Here is a 22520-nt window from a genome sequence, read left to right as displayed (position 1 = left end):
CTTTGTTCGTATGCCTGGTACGATAAGTCGAACATTTGCTCGAGCCAAGCACCATGGTGGAAACGGAACTTTCGCTGGAGCTGTATAACCTGATGGTAGGTATGCACGATAGGGCAGGACAATTTCACAAAAGGAAGCACGTGGTCGATCCTCTGGCAGTGTGGCTAGATGATGGGCAGGGGCTCGAGCAAGGTGTCTTACATGTGCTCTGAGTGCTTCCATGACTATATGGGTCTTGGCTGGGAAATCGTGTGCAATCGCAATGGTTTCAGCCGTGGACGAACACCGCGGCAATCCAAGACACACTCTAAGCGCCTGGGCCTGGACGCTTTCGAGTGTACGGATATTACTTCTGCAGGTGTTGGTCAGCACAGGCAAGCTGTATCGCAAGTACCCAAGAAAGAGCGTCCTGTACAGTTGCATCATTGCATGTACTGAAGTACCCCAGACATTTCCTCCAAGAAACTTAAACACATTAGAGATATCTGTCAGGCGCTTCTTTAGGTAGGCCACATGAGGACTCCAGCAGAGGTCACAATCAATTATTACGCCTAAGAATCGGTGCGTCCTGACATAAGGTATGCTTTGACCGTCGATAGAGACATCGTATGATCTCATTGGCTTTCGGCTAAACGCGACCAATGCGCATTTTTCTGGCGAGATCTTGAGGCCTTGTTCATTTAAGTATGCCGATGTTGACGTGGCAGCTTTTTGAAGCCTGGCGCGTACTTGCGGCCGTGTCACACCAGATGCCCAGACGCAGATGTCATCGGCATACATTGATATTTTAACTGTGCTCGGAAGTCGTTCCACGAGACCAATGAGTACAAGGTTGAAAAGTGTGGGACTCAAGACACCGCCTTGTGGAACTCCATGGTGCGTATAGTATTGCGAGGTTGGGCCAGCTTCAGTGTTAAGAAAGAGAGACCGCCTATGTAAATAACTGCGAGTCCAACGATATAATGGACCGCCTAGGCCCACCGATTCCAATGCTTCAAGTATGGCGTCATGAAGAACGTTGTCGTATGCTCCCTTTATGTCTAAGAACATTGCGACAGATAACCTCTTACACGTCTTTTGGTGTTGAACATAGGTTACCAGATCGATAACGTTGTCGATAGAACATCGGTGACGTCGAAAACCAGCCATGGCGTCCGGGTAGATTTCGTAGTGTTCAAGGTACCACTCAAGTCTGGCGAGGATCATTCGCTCCATTACCTTCCCAACGCAACTTGCCAGCGCAATTGGTCGGTATGAAGTAATCTCTAAGGGAGACTTGCCAGGCTTAAGAAGCGGTACCAGGCGGCTGATCTTCCAATCTTGGGGAACGTTGCCCTCCTGCCACGACTCGTTATAGATATTAAGGAGTGTTCTTCGTGCCCGTTCACCAAGGTGACATAGCATGCGGTAAGATATGCCATCCGGACCAGGCGACGACGACCGATTACATAGGGCGAGCGCCGCGTCAAGCTCTTGCGTCGTGAAAAGCAGATCCATGCGTGAATCTCGTGTATCTGGAATACGGTTCAATGTAAGCGAACCTGTACGAGTTCGCTGGCCCGCAACCATAGCACAGAAGTCTTCCGCCACATCAATGTCTTGTCGGCGCTGGAATAGTGCTAGGGTCTTAAAGGGGAAACGCTGTTCCGGAACAGAACGTTGACCACGCACAGTTCTCCATATTTGAGATAGCGGTTTGCGGGGATCTAGCGACGCACAAAATTTCGACCACCGCTGAGCCTCTAGTTTGTTCATGCGGCGTTGTATCTTCTTTTGCATTCGCCTGGCTGTTCTTAGATCCTGAATTGACTTAGTGCGTCGATACCTTCTTTCGGCACGACGGCGAATCGCACGAAGCCGCTCCAATTCCAGGTCGAATTCAGAATACCTTGGAGAACACGTGAGTGTGCGCGTGGCTGTCTGTGCCGTTTCCTTGATAGCTTGTTGAAGTCCACAAGAGAGGCCTTTGTGACAAGCGTCCTCAATGTGGGATTTAAAGACAGTCCAATCTATTCTTCGTATCGTGGTGGACGTATATGTGTTAGACATTCCCTTGATCTTGAGGTAAGTGGGGATGTGGTCACTTCCGTGCGTTTCAATGTCCAAAAACCACTTAACATGTGTGGCGAGGCAGTGGGAGACGAAAGTCAAATCGAGGCAGCTGCTGTACGTTATTCCCCGCAGAAATGTTGGACTCGCGTCATTCAGCAGGTAGAGACCGTTGTTGGAAGCTAAGGAAGCTAGTCGTCTTCCCGTCGCGTTAACCTTAGAGCTTCCCCAAATGGTATGGTGTGCATTGAAGTCCCCGGTGATAATCCATGGACCAGGTTGTGTTTTTAAGATGTCTTCTAGCCTTTTGGTGTCAAATCGGCTTGATGGAGACAGATACACCCCCAAGAGTGCAAAGGTGACATTCCTATTTTTAACAGTCATGCACACATACTGATTGTCGTCATGAGGTTGCACCGGTTGGATGACGTAAGTAAGTTCACGGCGAATAAACACGACGACCTTGCTACTTTTGATGTCGCTTGATGAGAATGTTGTCTCGTAGCCGGATAGTCTTATTGGATGGGATAATCTTGGTTCACAGATGACAATGATTGGAAATCGGTTAGTGAGAACAAATTGACGAAAATCAGCGATGCGAGATCTTAGACCTCTCGCGTTCCACTGAAGGATCGACGCTTCTCTGACCTCCTTACGAAATGACTGGTGATTGTCAGTCATGGCTTCACTCAAGGCTTGCTAGGACGGGGCTCAGCGCGTCGAGCACTTGTAGTCCACTTCGAGCAGATGGAGTGTCAATGCTTGTCAGCATGGCCCTGATGACATTCACAATAGATCGCAGCACCGGGATCATTTGGCAGTCGACTTTTGAAGCCTCACCAACAGAAGCGGGCTTCGATGGGAGCGTCAAGCGTGGAGGCTCCTTAGAAGACTGATAGCTTGCAAGCGCCGGCCACTCTTCCACGGGGGCAGCATTTCCCGTCTGAGGCCTCCTTGTGCTCTCGGGTGTTCTATTTGAGGATGATGGCGTTGGCACAAGCGGCGCACGAACTCCACCCTGCCTTGAGCGTTTTCGTCGATGACGACGTCGACGCCGGATCTTTTCTGAGGCTTCTCTATGGGTTGAGTTATCCCTGACCATTTGCTTCAGAACTTCGAACTCTTTTTTGAGTCTTGGGCATTCTTTAGACGTCGCTTCATGGGTGCCTTTACAGTTGCCACACCTAAAGTTTGTTGCACGGCAGACATCTACAGTGTGTGACTCCGCGCACCGGGGGCACATTGGGGAGTTTGCGCAGGCGCCCTTAACATGCCCGATCTTGAAGCACTTGTGGCATTGAAGCGGCTTTGGGACAAACCGCCGTACGACATGTCGGAAGTGACCGACCTTTACGTGTGAAGGAATGGAATCCCCCTTGAACACAATCTTCACACAACGGCTGTTGCCGAGTCGGCATACGTGCGTGATGACCACTCCTTCGTATGCCGGCTTGATTAGAATTGGCAGGTCCGAGTTCGAAATAGCCAAGTCAACGTCGTAGATCACACCTGCAGTGCAGGCCCCATCCATAGGTATGATCGGTCGTACTTTTATGTTCCCCAATTCTGTGATCTGTCGTAGCGTCTCCAGCGTGGTTCCACGGGTTGTGTCGACAGCTAGAACATTCTTTCGTGTGTTCAGCCGGACTTCCTTGATTTCGTTTGGCGCCTTTCCCTCAAGAAAAACAGAGAGAGCTTGCCGGTTCAATACTCGAAGGTTGACGGAAGAATCCACTGGCATGAAGAGGATGGTGTGCGGCCAGCGTTCACTGCCTGCCTGCATGGTTGACGTACAAAAATGTAGACAAAAATGTAGATAAAGGAGCGCACCTTGTTGCGCATATAAACTCTTGCAGCAATTGTGAGGCGCGACTTGATCGGACGTTAATTCTTGGAAAAAGCAAGAATAACATGCGCGGCTTGCCTTAGAAGCCTACTACACAAAAAGACAAGGCAATAATTGCATTAGTGACACATCTTTGTCCCTGCACCCATCAGAATTTGAATTCCTACGTTTGCGTATGCGATAAGTTGGCAGATGTTAGTAACGTATTCTCTGCGCCTGCTCGGTTGTGTGGCCTAGGTATATATATGCATCGACGACGAAAGGAAAAATGGCTGTGGCTTAGGTAAGGTTAAGCCCAGGATGCGAAGCATACTAGCCTTTATTTTAGTTGTTGAACCACTGTTTAGCCTGGTGAACTGCTGTTGCTTGGCTATATTTGGTTCGGCTAGACGAAGAAACAACTCATGCATTACTTCTTCGCCTTCAAGAGTGGAACGCGACAGCGTTCCCGTCGACCCGCCAAGGGGTGTAAGACAATGGGCTACAGGGCAGCGACTACGCGCCCCGCATTGGACGCGGTGAGCGTCGAGCAAAGCAGCGTTCGGCGCGGCAACGAAATGTGCGCCTGAGCAAGAGACGCACGCCTTAGAAACAGCGCGTTTCTAAGGCAACACCGCATTCACTAGAGGCGCTTTTGTACCGCTTTGAAGCGTTGTACTCGTGGCTCAGTGGTAGCGTCTCCGTCCCACACTCCGGAGACCCTGGTTCGATTCCCACCCAGCCCGTCTTGCAAGAGTTGAGCCAAAGCCACTTCTCCTCTGTCGTGACGTCACGGTGTCACGTGATTTCATGGTTACCGCCGCGCCTGAGGAGCTGGGTTGAGCCCTCGTAATATGCTTCGCATAAAAAAGTTGTTAGTCAGCACCAGTGTGTGTCGTGTCTTTCTTTTTGTGGATCGTCTTAGATGTTAGCGCTGTAACGTTAAGTTCAGAAGGAGAGGAAAGGAAGGGAGAAGCAACCAGACGAGTGTGGGGTTTGCTGCCCTACACTAGAGGTAAAGGGGGAATATAAAGTGGAAAGGGGGATAGAGCGAATACTGCGGGGCACGCGGGAACATGCACAGGAGAACTATAGTAAACGGCCCCTCAGTCCGGTGCACTTGAAGAACTGCGCCAGTGCACGAATAGCGTTTTGAGTCAGCGATGGTTGTGGCCATGGTCCGAGTATCTCTGACTCAGAAAACGGTCTCTAGTCGAGCCGGTGTAATATTGTCTGGAGAAAGCGGCGTTGGACGTTGTAACGAGGACACACACATGACAGGCTCCTAATGATCTGCTCAAACTTCGCACGTCGGTTTCTCAGCCATTCCAATGCGGTAAGGGCAAGCGTTCGTGAACGTCACTACCAGTAATAAGCGGTACAGCAACGTTGCTTAGCAGCCGGAAAGGGTAACGCTTGTAGCAGTCGCGATGGGGTCCAGCTTACGCAGCCGGCAATTGGAGTGACTCGGAGAAGTTCAGAAAACCTGTGTGTTTTTGCGGGCAAACAGACGAAGTTCTCTGACAGCGTCCGTACTAGTGAAAGAAAGTAAAAGCGTCAGGGTGTCTTAAGGTGGGCAGACGTACCGGGCAGCCTTGTCAGCATAGTGGGGGTCGACGATGCAATAGAGAGCCGGAATCCACTGAAAGATGATTTCGTGCGCTGTTGCCAGAACATGTGATGTATTTCCTTGATGCCACCTGCTCGTATTTTCTCTGTCCTATAGCAGGCTGGAGGTTGTAAAGAACTGCTATAGAAGCACAAAAATATGACCCTTTTGTATGCCGGTGTATTGGTGACGTAGTTCAAAGTGTCACGTAGAGCTGCAATTTATGCCAAAGTATATGTAAATACATGGGACACCTTGAATTTCCTTGTGATCTGCTTCGATGGAACCTCAGAAATCACTGCTCAACTGGTAGGTGAGGTTGAACCATTCGTACAAAAAAGTATGCAGTCTCGGTATGTCTCGTGCAATAATAGCATCGTAGCTTGATAATCATGCAGCGCTTGATATTCAACTGTTTCGTAATAGAGGTTAGTTTTTACAACACATCAGCTTTTGAGTACGAAAGTAGACAACACGCACGGAGGGTAGCCAAAGAAACTCATGTCAAAGCAGCAATGCGCAGTTAGGAGCTCGACACACTAAGTACTTCGCTGCGAGGTTGTTCGCTCCACACATACTCTGAGGTTGATAGTGACTGTGCTTGTATTGCGGAGGCCACAAAAGTCAACATTGTAGGGGGCGAAGGCGAAGTTGAGTTAAACGCAAAAGGAAGTTCCTTAGAAGATGGCGCTCCGCGTGGTTAAAGCCTGCTTTTGTCGCAGCAAGAGGGTTCAGTACAAGAGGAGCCGCTGAAGTCTCATTAGTTATAAGGTTGTACAGGCTGCACCATGGCCAAGGTATCGCCATTGTCGTAGCGGCAGAGACGCGCGGGCTCGAGTTGAGGTGCGTTCGCGCAGGTGCTGGCCGGCGCTCCCGGCACTACTTCTATAGCCCGAAAAAAAGAGAAATAAGATCATCTGATTGTTTTCGTTTGAGCCTGACGCCTCGTGTCAACGATCCGTCCAACGCTCCACAAGGTAAAGCAAAGCACGATATATCGCGTGTTTCACGTAACCAGAATTAAAGTTCAAAAATGAAGTAGTGCACTTTAGACGAACGAATCATGAGTTACTCGGACTATTTGTGATATGAGATTAGTTAGCTCATCATTATGTTTAATTACAAACAATTTTGATTGTTTGCTTAAGGGCATAAGTCGTACTTGAGAAGTGGTAAATCCTGTTGAGAAGCAACTAATGAAGTTGTTTACATGGTGTTATTTTTTACGTGGCTTTTTCAGGATTCTGAAGAAAGGCCCCGAATAAATAAATAAATAAATAAATAAATAAATAAATAAATAAATAAATAAATAAATAAATAAATAAATGTGGTCACTGCACGCTTGCCCGTCTAGATCGCAGCGTACTCGATGGGGGCTTCATGAGAACGAAGCCCACATGCCTGTCGAAAGCCGACGCCTGTGTTTACTTTCGTGTTTCGCAGCGGCTTACCGCTAATTATTTAGGACCGTGGCGCATTTCGATCTTCAAAAATAGAGTGGGGACGTACATTACACGCCGTGGTCAGTAGCTTTCTTATTTTTTAAACTGGTATGCAAGCTTCGTTCTTTGGAAACCTGATTAAGGGCGCTGAAATCCAGGGGCGCAAGCGCGTAGTAACGCTCGTGTTTTCGCCTTTCCCGGGCTTTCTTCATTGCCCCGGAAAAAAGAACCACGTAAAAGATAATAGCATGGAAACAAATTTATCAAGTGTTTCGGAGCACGCTCTGCAATATTTAAAACAGGACTTATGCCCTGAAATGAATATTTAGAATTTGGCGTAAATAACGGTAACTGATTAGCTGATTAATCGCACATCAAAACATAATCTGAGCGACTCAAGACGAGTACAACAATATGCCATTGCTCTGATCCGTCTACAGTGTGCCCCTTTGTTTTTAAAGTTTGCTTCCAGTTGCGGGAAACAGCCGGCGTAGCCAAGCATTGTCCCACTTTAAATAAAACATTCCGAACTGGCTCTTGTAGTTCAGACATAAACAGCAAACACATACGTGGTATGTAGCGCAATGGAAACAAGGATTGATATATATTTTTTTAATTGTATCTACTTGTGCCTTTGAAATAAACAAACAAGAACACCTCAACCTTGCGTTAAATGACTAGTTCATTGTATTACTCTCATGTACGTGCATTAACTTGAAGTACACAACTTAACAGATTTCTCCTTTTCCAGAGACTATAATGGGGACATCAATTCGTGCACAACATAATGAGCATTCTCCGTACGTAAAGGCCGTGAACAGGTGGGTTTCGCTTTGTTTATTCGTTGGTGCACCGTGTTGCTGCTAGTCCTGTTGGTCTGTCTCCCATTGCATGCTTACTTAAGTAGCCACTCGCAACGTCCCTTTCTCTCTTCATCGTGTCGGCTGTTCTTAAGCTGGTATATTCAAGCGGCGGCACTCAGCACTCAGCAGTCGTTGCAAGACTAGGACCTCTAACAACCGGCAGCCTCATCAGCTTCTATCAAACCTTTGTTTAGCGTAACACTCACGCACGTATTTTCTGACCTAAGTAAAACGCGTACGGGGAAAAAATCGCCAAAACACCTTTGGACTCTTGAAAATGAGCCACCGCGGTGGATCAATGGCTATGGCGTTTAGTTGTTAAACACGAGGTCGCGGGTCCGATTTCTGACCGCGGCGGCTGCATTTAGGTGTGGGCGATGTGCGAGAACCCCCGTGTATCATGCGTTGAGTGGAGGTTAATAGACCCCATGTGGTGGAAACTTAGTCCGGACTCCGGAGCCCTCCACTACAGCATCCCTCAAAACATACTGTGTAATTTCGGGACGTTAACCCCATAACTGAATTAGATTTTGGAAATGCGATGTCTTTTCGCTACGAAGCATCTCCACATACATTCCCCAGTCGTAAACAAAAAAATTGACCGCCCTTCCCCTACTGTGAAGAGGGGCGCAAGCGAAGCTGGGGATCCGCGGCTCTTCGATGTCGTAACGCCTCGGCTTCGCGCTCTCTCACGGCGAGGTTGGCACGTAGACGATGAGCCCTTTCTCGAACGAGTTCCCGGCAGCGTTCATCAAATGCCGCCTGTTCTTCGGCCGAACGCACGACGCGCGGCCCGCTCCCGCTGGCGTTCCTTCAACGCAGCCGGATCTTCGGCAGAACGAACCAAATGCGACTTTCCCATCTGACTGGCGGGCCTGAAATGGCGGGAAACGGCGGCCGCGGGGCGAGCGAACATGCGATCACACCCTTTCCCTCGTCCTCTGGAGGGAGGGCATGCCTGCAATTGTCTCGCGCCTTGTGCTGCGTCTACTTCTACGTGCATATAAAACCCCGCTTTAAAGGCCGCGTATTACGCTTGTGTTTGTTTGCCCGAATTTTGAACTTTCATTGGACTGCGTACCATGTGTGCATTTCTTTCTCATGCATGTTCAAATGTAATGTAACAATTTTCGATAGACACTACTCACAATTAAGTGCAACAAAAAACCGACAGTGGCCGAATAGGTTAGCGTGGTGATGTCGTAACGCAGTGGTAGGTGGTTCGAATCCGCAGCCCAACAAGCAAATTTTATTTTCGCGCGGCTTGAGCTTTTTCGTACGGCATCACCCACACAGACGCTGACGCGAGTGAGGCAATACAAGCTTCGCTTGAAAAGAGACAGAAAGATTACGTCAAACAATAGCGCCTGGGTCAATCTGCTGAGCTCGGCGGCCGATAGGACACGATAGGACATCAAGCCGATAGGACGAGAGCCAGACATCACAGATCTCAGCGCCGGCATTTTTGCCAGCATGGGCTGATGTTTTGTCACTTGGCATAGGCAAACATAGCTTTTGCCTTAAGAATAAGGAACCAACACAAACAAGAAAAGTTGAAAGGTCATCAAGCTTACAGGCCAAACGTTGGAATAGCGATTTTGGGGGACTTGCAGCTGTTGGTATTAAGATAGCGCTAGCCAACATTTTACGCATGCGCCCAATCACTGCAATCATCTACGTCTAAATGTGCAGGCATTGATCAAGATATGCTCACCAATTCATCATTGGTGAGCATGAGAGACGTTCACTGAAACGTTCTGTATTGTATGTTTCCAAAGGCTAGCGCTTAAAAATCGGTCGTCGGTTTTCCATCACACGCACATGATAAAATCTTAGGTACAGTCGCATTCAAGAAAATAAAAGAGTAAGTGCCCATCTATTGCTCGTGGTCAACCAAGGGAATTCCTCACGTACCCTTTCATTGATAAAGCGATTTGTCTGGTCTATGTAAACCTTCCTTCGCGTAAAATAAATCCTGTAAATTACTCCGTGGCCCAGTTGAACGGCAAGTTTTGTCACGTAGCTGCTTTTCAATTTCTTTTTGACGCTATGGCGGCTCAATCCAGAAAGCTTGCTTGGTGCTGTGGTGTTGGGCTGCTAAGCGCGAGGTCGCGGGATCGAATCCCGGCCACAGCGGCTGCATTTCGAAAACACCCGTGTACTTAGATCTAGGTGCACGTTAAAGAACCCCAGGTGGTCGAAATTTCTGGAGTGCCCTACTACGGCGTGCGTCGTAATCAGAAAGTAGTTTTGGCTCGTAAAACCCCATAATTTAATATATTTAAATGTTTTGTCCTCACATGAGACAGTTCCAAAATGCCTGCCAACACGAGATTGCTTCTGCGTTGATCTTGTCTTTATTGATTACTTTTTTATGGAGTGTCGGTGCTCAGCGTGTTCTTTAGAACCGAGTCAGCTTATCACCTCTATGATCTCACTAGTGAAATAGCCAGTGGATTTCAAACGACTCAGTTGCTGCTCAATGCGACCTTTTATGAAGCTAGTGCCGACCTTCTTCAAAAGACAGAAAAGAACACGACCTGATGCTCCGATTTTAACAAGCGTATACGGCGACGATGCGAAAAAAAGAATGGGTTTCTTTGCGCTCGGTGCATACGTCCAGGAAATCTTAACTGCGTGACGTAAACCGAACGACTTCGCACAGGATCATTGATGCAAAGTTCAGGCTCGTGGTGCAAGACCACAGACACCTAAATGATCCCTTGCCACGGTAGAAAGGCTGCCGTTCGGTGTTAGCTGTAAAACAAGTAAACAAATTATGAACGTATCTACACACTTAATTTCTTACCGTAGTAGCGCACTTCGAACTCACCGCGCAAGAAGGACACAGTATCGCTGCGATACAGGAGAACTGAAAAAAAAAGTTAATATCAGTGGGGTTCTTTTGCGCAATAATGGCAGCCAGGACGGACGCGTGGAAGAACGATGGCTTTGTCAGCCAGACGTCTGACAAAAGAACATCAACAAAAAGCTGACCTTGCAGCCCAGAGCGCGTGGCTTTCTGCGGTAGTGCGGGTACGCATACGCTTACTCAAATACCAGACATTAGCTAAAGAAATATTTACACTGCTCTCGTTGTATCTTTCTCATTCACGAATGGTCCCCATTCATGATCACTCACCGCTATGTCTGTAGAAGGTGGACGCAATAGAACGTGACAATATCAAACGTACGGGCTATGAAGAAGGTAGAAACTGTTTCACTATCTTACGGCGTCCTGTCGGTGACCGGAGTAACCTTGATCTCATACAACTTACCGTGTTAATGCTAAATAGAATATGCCGCACTTCTACATTCTTTTTCTTGCATTGCCTTCGGGATCGGCACCGTTGGCTCAGTGCGCGACCTTCGGCTCACTTCTACATTCTTTTCCTTGCATTGCCTTCGGGATCGGCACCGTTGGCTCCGTGCGCGACCTTGGGCTCAGGTTGCAACGGAACAGGTTTTATTGTTCCTTCGTCGGAGCACGATGAATCAGCTACGTACATCAATTTAAATAGGCTAAAGTTCATGTACAACGTCGCACAAGATAACTGACATTTAAGGTTGGGAAGGCATGAATCGCACTTTAGTAGACGCAGCTGCCTAGTTGCTGTAATGGACGTTGAAGCACCTACGGCGCGAAACATTCTTTGCCTCAATCCTGCGATTTGCTGGTAGCTGCCTGTCTCGCCTCAATTGCCAATACACCACCTTCGAACTGGCTGGCCTCATGCCATCGTTGTCGTGTCGTACTTTTGTGGTCGTCACCATTCCCCTGTCATCGTTGTCGTCGTCGTCACCATTGTCGTCATGCCTTTTCTCTTCTTACACGTACAAGCTTGAGCGGTCTGGTAACGCTTTGGAGAACCCCTAACGAGTCTAAATAGCCGGCTACCTGCTGCATGCTTCGGATGCCATTGTTTCCCATAGTGCGTGATGTCTGAATACCTTTTCTGAGATCATTTACTTTTATCTTTCTTTTTGTTTCCAGATTGGGAGAGTTGTTTTTACTCCGAATGCTGAACCCATTTTTCAATAGTGAGTTCATCTTCAAGCACAGTTCCATAGGCAAGGAGTACTACGATTGTCTGAACACACTCCATACATTCACAAGAAAGGTACAAATACGTTGTTATCGTACCGGCAATGAATGCCTTAGCGCATCTGTGTTTTGGCGCGCGATCCAAGACACTCGATGAAAAACCACCGAGTGCTTCTATTGAGTCGCCCCAATATACGACACTCAACTTAAAACACTGCTAGTCTGCTCGAATAAAGAAATCGTCGTAATAAATTTAGTAGGAGCAACCATTGCACGACGCACAGAACTCGGGATATCATAATAGACACTCCGTCGTACATTCAGTTTAAACGTCTTGACAGTGAATATAGGTACCCAATATGTCAATCCACATTTATAGGCTCGGTTTAGTCGCTCGAATGACTAGCCAATACGACTTCCGAACTTTTTTGTTGGAAAATATGATTAATAATGTGATTACTTTGCAACTGCGCGAACAAACGGATCATGTTTAGACAATATGAGCGCACTGGTTTAAAGGAACGCTAACGAGGAATATTAGGTTTAGCTGTATCAATTAACTACATTTCAATAATGTCGAATAGGTCGCTCTTACCGAGAGCGGAGGCTTTATCGGTAGGCCAGAAAACATGCAGAAAGGAAAGACCAGCAGCCACACCTCTTTGAAGTTCTCGCATAAGCTTTCTGTGAAGTCACAAATTTTGTCAGCTTGTCGTCTTAGCTACTTAATAGTTTATCGCTAGAGAGGCAATGCATTTGCATGCTAAATGTCCTAGCAGGTTTTGATTATTTTTATTCTGCTCGAGAAGAACCAGGATACGAAAATACACTCAAAATTTGCGATGCGGCGCTCACATAAGGGTGCGGCTGTTTGGGCGCCAAATTTAAGAAATGGAAGTATGGTCTCCATTTCTGAGAGCGCAGCTCTCAAGCGCCCGTTCCTTCGACCAGCGGCGGCGGCTTAACCGAGCGAACGAGCACAGCGAAAGGTGCAAGAGCGAACGCGCAGCCGAAGACGAACCACGCGAGCCGCGAATGGCGGATACCAATGAGAGGTGCGCGCGGGAAACTGGTTATGATGGCTAGAATGACTGGTGAATAAATGGTGTCATGCGAATAAACTAATAAATGGTGTCATGAATGAATGAATAAACTGGTGTCATGCGGACCCCCCCCCACCCAACCGCTCGATGCGTACTCGTATCTAGCCTCAGCCGGACCGCTCGTTTCGTACTATCGTCTGCTCGCATCAGCGCTCGCTCGCGCTTGTTTGCTTTGCTTGGTTTGGTCTCGCTCGGGCTTGTTTCGATTGTCATGGTTTGCGATCGTTTTGTAATCTGATTGTATGCGCGACGCTAATTGTGTGGTACTTTCTGGAAGCCACGTGGCACCAGCCATTACACTGGAGCCTTCGACGAGTCATGTGTAACAGCCGACGCGCTTGACCTGCGGATCAGATTTTCGACGATCGCCGGCTCTGCTGCATGTCTCTCTCAAATCCTTTGCTTCAATATATCGCGAAATGAAAACACGTATAGAGCTGTGCTCAAATTTCGCATTAGGGAGTATCGTAATCGTCGGCGAATTTTTTTCTAAGTGTAATCAGCGTAGTTAATTCCGCCGTATGAATAAAAATATACATTTGAACGAATACTTTGCCAATCTAAACTGGTTAAGCATTTGACTTTAGTGTCGCTTTAAAAATTATTAGGACAACAATAACAACAGTGCCATGAATAATAACAACAATCATTTTTAATATGATTAATACAATTTCATGCCTCACAAAGCGCAGCTGATTTGGCACGTGTCTCCAAGATGTTTATTTATATATAAATTTTTATAGCATAGATACGTCTGACGCTTATTATAATTTTTTATTTATATGCCATGCATCTTTCTTCAAGGTAGTTCTTATGTTCTTTAGGGTCATGAAGAAAATACTTTACATGCGATACCCTACTTTTTTTCCACCAGGTGATAGAGGAAAGAAAGAAGCTGCTGCAAAAGCAAAATCACCTAGAAGATAAGACGGATGTCGATAGCGACAATGTAGAACAACAGAAACGGAAAAGGCCGTTTCTGGACCTTCTTCTTACTGAACACTTGAGAGACTCAGCGAGTATCAGCGAAGAAGACATGCGAGAAGAAGTAGACACGTTCATGTTCGAGGTAAGCCAGCATGAAGCTGTCGTTCTAGCCACTTATCAATCAATGCACACTACGACAAGTATGGTTGAAAAAAAAAAGAAGTCGTTTGAGGCTTGCATTCGTATCAGTTGTTAAATGTTTTCTTTTTTTTTATCACATGGTTTGCCTACGCTCACGTCGTTGACCCGATTACGCATTGCTCCTCGTCTCATGTGTATTGACCGGTGTAATTAAGTGTAATTAAAAAAGGCTGGAAGATTGGCAAGAACGTTAGCCCACGGCCACAGGGGTATACCCAGTCGACCTTCTCATCTTCTCATCTACTTCTCATCTTTCTTCTCATCTTTCTTGAGGCACGAGAAGAAGCTTACCTTGCTGTTCTTTCTTTTTTCCTTTCTCTCTTTTGACGCTCTGGAACACTCCAGCACATTCTCACAACTGTACCTGTGTCTGACCTAAGGAAATGAACTTCCTCAGCCGCAAGCAACAAGGCCCGTTTCCACACATTGTTTATTGGTTTATTTGTTTGTTTGTTTATTTGTTATTTATTGTATATTATTTATTTATTTATTTATTTATTTATTTATTTATTTATTTATTTATTTATTTATCTTATTCGTAAGAGCTTTCTCATTGGCTGGCATTCGGGCGCCACCACTTGTATGGTATAGTGGTGACAACAAGATGGTCGATGCAACGGAAAGAAATCGTGCGCGTCACCTATGCGCTCAGAGAGAAAGAAAGAGAGAGCAAGAGAATGTACTTTAATCGGAGTGTGAAAGACCTTTGGTCCAGGGCTTCTCTACTACTTCGCCTAGTGCGTCGTTGTCCTTCACTACTTTGCTGATGTCTTCCCATAAACATGTCGAGGGGCTTCCTAGATGTACCAGGTCAGGATGAGACGTTTTGCGAATATCGACCAATATATTTGTGTCTTTTAGGTGTTTCTAAGACTCTGACTGCAGCATGCAATCACTTTTGTAATTCTACTTATTTTACACTGTCTTTGATAAGAAGAGTATCGCATGTATTAGCGCCCCAGTAACGGGGGCGAGTACAGCGAAAGCATAAGAAACTGAAAGTAATGTGCCGATATCAAATTACTACTTCATACTCGTTCACTGGAGCTATTCAGTACAATCAGATCCTCAATGAAATGAGTCGTTTAATCGTGTGAATGATATTTCTTGTCATCTAAATTTACCTGATGTCATCCAGTTTCACAAAACCAGACTTCACACCTAGTGATGTATCCCGGTGACAAATGGCGAAATAACAACGCATAAACGTGGCACTGGACGACACGACCAATGTTTTAGCAGAGTCTTACCAAGAGCAGCTGCGTTAGCAGAGCTTTAGCTCAACCATTAAACAGAAAATATGCAGATTTAGAGACGTCGCCAGAAGCACACACTGTAATTAAATAATTTGCCAGTATTTCTCTATCATGATCCCTTGTTTCACTAAATATCAATTTTAATATAATTTTTAATGGAAGTTGGAGGTGACTTAATCGCTTGATATTACAAAGCAATTTTACATGCTTCGTTACGAAACAATGTAGACTGCTCAGCGAACTCAAACTTCTACATTAAATAAAAGCGTTGCCCTCGTCATGACGCAGGGGCACGACACAACGGCAATGGGAATCAGCTGGGCTTTGTTTTTAATTGGCCACCATCCAGCTGAGCAACAGAAAATACACGACGAATTAGACGCAATATTTGCAAGTGACAAGCATCGACCGGTGACGGCCGAAGATTTGAGAGAAATGAAGTACCTTGAAAGCTGCATAAAGGTATTTTTGTTGTGCTTTCCAAGATAGTGCGTTCATGCCTTGAACAACTTGTTGTAATACAGTATATGAATATGATGTACTTCATTTATTTCTCCTGTTTTGTAGGAAGCACAAAGACTATATCCATCTGTCAGTTTCATGACGAGAACATGCGAGGCACCATTTCAGATTGGTATAATATTTTAAACCCTGCTTATATTTTGCCGGTCATAGTGAACTCGTTTTTACCCGCAAAGAATTGGTTTGAGGCTATGCTTATGATCTGCTTTTACCTCCACCAGGAACCGTAACATTTCCAGTGGGCACCATTGTGAGAGTGCCTGTGTACTGCCTTCACCGGGATGAGAATGTGTTTCCAAAACCGGAGGAGTTTCAGCCCGAAAGGTTTTTCCCAGAAAATGCGAAAGGCAGACATCCTTTCGCTTACATTCCTTTCTCCGCTGGTCCTCGCAACTGCATCGGTAAGAGATATGCTATATATACAAAACTTTATGTTAAAAACCAAGAATTACATTATGTCGGAGTAAATATAAACAATCCTATTTTTTAATGAAGGATATCCACGTTGGTCAAAGCTGCCGAGTTATCGAAGCGCGGTTGAGCAAAAATAAGAATAAGAGAAGAAATGTAGCAAAGCTATTCGAAGCAATATATCTGCCCTGTCGTACTTCACAAACGGTGTAACAGGGAAGGGAAGGTGGCTGAGAAAAGAAAAAGAGAGAGCTGAACGGAAAGGTTACTGCCCCAGAGGCAGGCGAAGAGAAAAGTAAATTGCGAAGTCAATGGCACCAGCAAAATCTCATCGACCTATAAAGGCTGCCACTCTCACTCATTTGTTGTCACATGTGACCGTCTCAGTATGTTGCTGTGCAAAAAGGGGAGACGGTTGAGTGATTGGTATGGTTTAATGTCTACGACAGAGGCCGTATAGAGGTTGATTCATTAGGCCACCTGAGGTTCTTTAACATGCACCCAAAGCTCGGTACATAAGCTGTTTTTTTTTTATTCCACTTTGATCAGAATGCGACCGGCGTGGCCTAGAATAAAACCTGTAGCCATGTGCTGAGCAGCACTATTGAGTAGCGCTAACTGAGTTAGCGCGGTGGTTCAGTGGAGAAAGTCAGAATTATTCTTGAATCAACTGATAGGTGTATGTGTGTCAGTGTGCAAATGGAACCATATACGTGATTTAAAACTTTATGTATGGCCTGTTTCAGTCACACTCTTGAGATCTGCATGTGTTTGAGTCTGTCATTTTACCGTCATTTCATTGATCTATATAGTAAACGGCTGTGGTGGCAAACGTAGATATTCAGTACTACCCGACAGATGAGGCTGCTCTCACCAAAACTGTTCAAATGAAAATCGAAGTTAAAAGAAATAACGCGCACATTGAAGCCGCGCCTGGGTGAAGTTTAGCGGATTTTGAACAACTCGGGAACGTGAGCTCCATGTAAGCCAGCAATCTTGTATCGGACTTACTATCTGACCATCTCTGTACACATATCCGGTGGATTTTTATGTGGTCACTTTCCCGACGTGGGAGCGGCCCGCTGCGGGCTAACAGGCGCCCTAAAGGACGACAATAAAGTTCATCCATCCATCCATCCATCCATCCATCCATCCATCCATAGAGCACTTTGATAGGCATGCTTTTCGCTCAATGTGATGTCGTGCATTTTTGCGTCCAGAAGGGCAAAACACTTACCGGCAGCTACCGCTAATACTGGCAGCGTCCCCACGTAACATTCTGTTCCGAATGGTTTATCCACCTACGCATGCAATGCAACCCAAAGCTTGCCAACAAAGTACCCCAAAGCACGTAATGCAATCCAATGCTTGTGAAGTGCTCTTACCTGGCTTCTCTGCCACTTTAGAGACCTCCTCTCCACGGTGAGTTGATAGCTTAGTACAAAACGCCTGACAATACTTAAAACTTCACATCTACACAACGCTGTACTAACACTATGTACAGCGTCGTTAGTCAGACTATGAAATAGCAGAGATGCCAGGTCATCCCGCTTGTCTGTGTTCCGATGGAAATCTCGCGGGTTTTGTATTCTCCAAGTCGGTGAGGCCTCATCGTACGCGTTCAGTGCAGATAGAGCATGGTGCCAACAATTGGTTGTATCATTGTTTGGAGTTGTTTGACCAATGAATTCATTTTCAAATACGTTGTTAATCACTAATCAAAGAAAACCTACATGATATGTTACACCTCCTGATATGATTCATAAAGCAGAATGCTTTGAATTTCGGTTTGTGAGACCTTCAAACGACCTTGACGAAGCCATATCCTCTTTGTCAGACAGCGAGCCTGACGAAGGGGGAATGGAATATACAGTCCCTGCAATGTCAGTAAGGAAAAGTGCTCGAGAAGAAGCGATGGCGGGTGATCAGTCACTTAAATTTCTCACATAATAAAGGGCACCTTAGTGTGCTGCGCTCGCTCAGTGGCCATACGGCATTCTGCTGAGCACGAGCTCCATTCGATCCCCGGTCAGCGACGGCCTCATCATGATGGAAGGCAGAATGCAAATAAGCTATCGTTCGCTTATATTTATTATATGCATGCACGTGAAAAGAACCCCTGTTGGTCTAAATTAATCTGACGTCCTGATATACAGCGTCGCTCATAGCCAACTGTGCCAGATTAGGGGCACAAAATTTCATCAATCAGCAAAGGTGCTGCTGACAGTTCATATAAGACACAAAAATGTTGTGAATTGCCTTGGGCAGAAATGTGATGAATCCATAATTATCAGTTCTCAAATTAAATAAAGCCATTATTTTTTTTCATCGAGACACTTGAGTTTAGAGCGAATTGTTTTCCTCTTGTTACACCGTTGTTGCGCTCACTAGTAACAAACGAACTGTCCATATATCTCTCTCATATTAGCTTTTCTTTTTCTTTTTTCAATCAGTAATGCCTCGCCTTTGAAGCTGCCTAACTGTCTTTCCGAAAAGTAAATAGAAATGAACGATTTGTGGATCCTCTGCAGTGGACGTTTATGAGGAGAATACCGCCGGCTCTGAACCGAATATGTTCTAACTTAACTTGCACTAAATGCTGTGGTCTTCCATAAAACGGCATCGAAATCTGTACTTTGCTTTTTCATTTTTCTCGACGCAGGTCAGAAGTTTGCCTTGTCAGAAGAGAAGATTGTCATCGCTAATATACTACGTCGTTTCAAGTTGAAATCACTCGATCAGCGGGATGAAGTCAACGTAGTTTCCGAAATGGTCCTTAGGCCAAAGAGTGGCTTGAGAATGCAATTCACACCCAGATGATGCCCATGATGAGTTGGAGGAAACATTCCCATTCCCGTTGAGCGTCTGTGCGTGTCTGTGTATATGCGTGTGCGTGCGTGTGTACGCGTATATGAGATAGAGAGAAAGAGAGAGAGAGAGAGATTACGCCTTAGATAAAATACTTGTGGCATGGACGACTACACTGCGCGGATATATGCTGGTACCTTCGGCCTACGTGCTGCTGCATTGCAATTTGAAAAATACCAGGTTTTGTGCTGATAGTCGATAATGACAAGACAAATATAAAAGCACGCGGGACTTTCATAAATGCCCTAAACACCAGGCTCAAAACGTATCGTAATCCGTCGCCTTAAACTAACAAACTATGCTGCGAGTACCCGAAATACAGATGGCATGACATCTGCATCTTGTTTCAGATGGTATCTAAGTGAGCACCTGGCCCCATATTCACAAAAAGTTCTTGCGCTAGCATGGTTCTTCAGAGGAAATTTCAGCCAATCCTGGTGCAGGAGATATTATTAGAGAAGGTGGCCGGCTGATAGCAAAGCGCACGTACTAGCGAAAAGCTCTGTCAATTCGGCCTCTGGTTATTCGGATATTGTTCACAACATTCGGCTGTGTCTACCCTGATTATTTTCGTCCTTATTTGCCCGTCCCTTCCAAGGTGTCCTTGCTCCTTTTACGCACCTCTTGCAGGAACGTCGCTGGCGGCTTCACTATTATGCACACAGGAGTGCGTGACTCCAGCGCATCTGTACCTGTATGTCAAATAAAATCGGTTCGCAACTACGTTCACAGCTTATTTATGTACGCGTGCAATTTCATCACCACACACTGTAGTCCTTAAATTAAACAAATAAGAAGAAGAAACTCCGAGAAGAAACTCGACAGAGGAGTTGGGAGCCGGGCCTTTTCTGCCTTGCAGATTGCTGCTACGCAAGATGGTTCTCGACGCTGCTGATGAAAGATCTATACTTAGGACGATTGCTGTTGGTTTAGTGCGAGCTACGCACTCTCTGCATTGCCGAATTCTGTCTCCCTGACGTTCCCTTTTAGGTGTTCTTTTTTAATTACGGCAGCAACCATCCTCGATGGTTATCAAGTCATTCTGAAGCATTTTCCCCTGCACCTGGCGCAAAGCCCGAACGAACTCACGTTCCACCGGGGAAACGCTCGAGGACCGCCACATGCGCACGTCGCCACACCCTGACGTCGTACGATCGGAACCACAGGCGGTCGCAGACGCTACACGCCGCACCCAATTCTTCTTAGACACAGTGCTTTTCAAAGCACACGTCTGTGTCCCGCAAGTGGTTGTCCTCCAGTCGGCGCCCCTTAGTGCCGGCGGCCTGTTCGGCGGCGGTTCGCCTGGCTGGCAGCTGTCGTTCTTCCGTGCTTATCTCAACGGCCCTTCGCTTCGCTTCTGGCCTCGCCACTTCGGTACGCATCGCTTACCTCTGTAGTCTCTGCGGGAACTTTGCGCTCCTCTTCCGCTCGATACTTAAGCGGGGAGATCATTTTTAAATTTTACATATTTTTCAAAAATCGCCAGTATAGCGTAATTAATATTCTTAAGCTGAAATATTCGAATAGGTGGACATGCACGAGAAATTGAGACACGTAATCAATGAATTAACAAAAATGTACTAATTACATTTTAATTAATTTTTATTTAACAATTTTTCACTTTTTCATTAATTACTCAACAGTGCAACACAGTTTACGAACTGTAGCCACTGAGCCTGCAAGACTTATCCTTTCGAAGTGAATTCCAAGAACACCAGTTGCGAGATATTATTTCCCAAATCGGGGACGAAATCCATAGGCGTTTCAGTTATTATTGTGCTTCAACGCACAAAAGAGCGTTTTAATAAAGAAAGTTAATAGAACAGCAGTCCATTTTTACGGCAAAGTTGGATGGCGCATATCTCCAAACTGGTGTCATTTGGAAATTCGTTCCAAGTTGATCGCCTTGCAAGTTAACCGGCTACAATGAGTTAATTAGCATATGTGCCGCAAGGTAAAAATAAAACGTTAATTCATGAAACTTTGTTAATTCTCTCAACATGTGTTTCAATTTGTTGTGCATGTTCGCCTCTCTGAATAATCCAGCTCAATGACTAGAATTGTGTTATCTGTAACAAGCGACTTTCGAAAATTTCGTAAAACGTAGGAAGTCGCTGTTTCACCCGGAAGGCGAAGCATCGATTGCGATAACGAATTATTAGACAGGTTTACGGAGTATGAATAGTAGTTTTATCGGCCATGTAAACTTGCCAAAATTTGTTTACTAACAAAATTAACAAGCATGGTGTCACGCGCCTACAGGCACACATAAACACATCTCACTCGATGACCGCGGAAACTCTGTCAAAACGCTGACGTCAAGAAGAGCGGCAGCAGCAGCGAGCGAATTGACCTTCGTGCTGCCACTCGTTGTAACGCGAGCTAAGCGGCGAGCACACAGCGCACACGATGCTATCAGCCCTCGACTCACCTAGAATCTGTACCCACAACAGATCGCTTTCAAGATAGGGCCCGCACGCCTGCGCTCAGCCGCGCCATACGCAGCTTCCACCGCACTTGGACTTCATACGTAACGTCACCGCGATGACGACGGCGGAAATGCACCTGGAGTGTTCATATAATTGCTATCGCGATAAAATGATCACCACGTATGCTCTTCTCACTGCCAAAGCAGTAACAACATTTTCTCGAACAATAATGCAGACCGCGCCTCTTGGCTCTGCTTTTTATAGACACACCATTTGCAAATGTATTTCTGCCTAAGTGTTCCTAGTGTCAGAGAAGCTTCGCTCTACATGTTGATCTCGACAACTCATACATATTTACATCTGTAATACAGTGTTGCATTCATTAACAGTTTATTTGCCTCGTTTTTTTTTTATTGAAGTGAAATGTTAGGAGAGGTTGGCGCCTTTATGGTGGCACCGGCTACTCCTTGTCACTTGGCAAACGAAACAAATTGACGTAAAAAGGGTGAATAGTGACACAAAATATAACACTCAGTAGAACACTGTGTGAATAAAAACTATACGGTCCAACAGTACATGAGTCGCAAAGTTCTGTGCATTAGTTCAGTCCACGTACACATATGTAAAGACAGATGTTTTGAACAGCCAAAACATACAGCACATGTAATACACTGCAAGTACAAAACAGAATCATACATATCGCGTAAAAGTTGCGATCATCACATAAACCAATTATGGACCATGAACAACATTTATGTAACTCATTTAGCGTATTCGAATATCGGGTACCTAATATTTTCCCAAAATGTTGGTGTCCTCCAAAAACTTTTTCAGAGCAAGAAGTGCTCTTTTTTGAAGGCCCGCAGTTGGCCATGGGCCAAGTATCTTTTTAAGAGTGAATGGTCTTCTGTCTAATATACACAAATTAGCTTGCAGTACCGTTCTTTGTGTAGCGTATTTCGTGCATTCG

At 45.8% G+C, this 22520-nt stretch overlaps 1 protein-coding gene across 2 annotated transcripts in view; it reads left to right on the top strand.

The window, feature by feature from the left end:
* Positions 1 to 19850, top strand: part of LOC135912485 (cytochrome P450 4c3-like) — a 48834-nt gene extending 28984 nt beyond the window's left edge. For both annotated transcript variants that reach the window (XM_065444926.2, XM_065444925.1), the window contains exons 6-12: positions 7677 to 7746; positions 11783 to 11909; positions 13811 to 14005; positions 15609 to 15782; positions 15888 to 15954; positions 16064 to 16243; positions 18916 to 19850. In XM_065444926.2, coding sequence (XP_065300998.1) covers positions 7677 to 7746; positions 11783 to 11909; positions 13811 to 14005; positions 15609 to 15782; positions 15888 to 15954; positions 16064 to 16243; positions 18916 to 19073 — 971 coding nt within the window. In that variant the 3' untranslated portion in view covers positions 19074 to 19850. The remainder of the gene's footprint in view (positions 1 to 7676; positions 7747 to 11782; positions 11910 to 13810; positions 14006 to 15608; positions 15783 to 15887; positions 15955 to 16063; positions 16244 to 18915) is intronic.
* The last annotated feature ends 2670 nt before the right edge of the window (positions 19851 to 22520 follow it).

This window comes from Dermacentor albipictus, chromosome 1 (genome assembly GCF_038994185.2).
Source record: "Dermacentor albipictus isolate Rhodes 1998 colony chromosome 1, USDA_Dalb.pri_finalv2, whole genome shotgun sequence".
Lineage (NCBI taxonomy): Eukaryota > Metazoa > Arthropoda > Arachnida > Ixodida > Ixodidae > Dermacentor > Dermacentor albipictus.
This window is presented reverse-complemented; position numbering and strand designations above follow the sequence as displayed.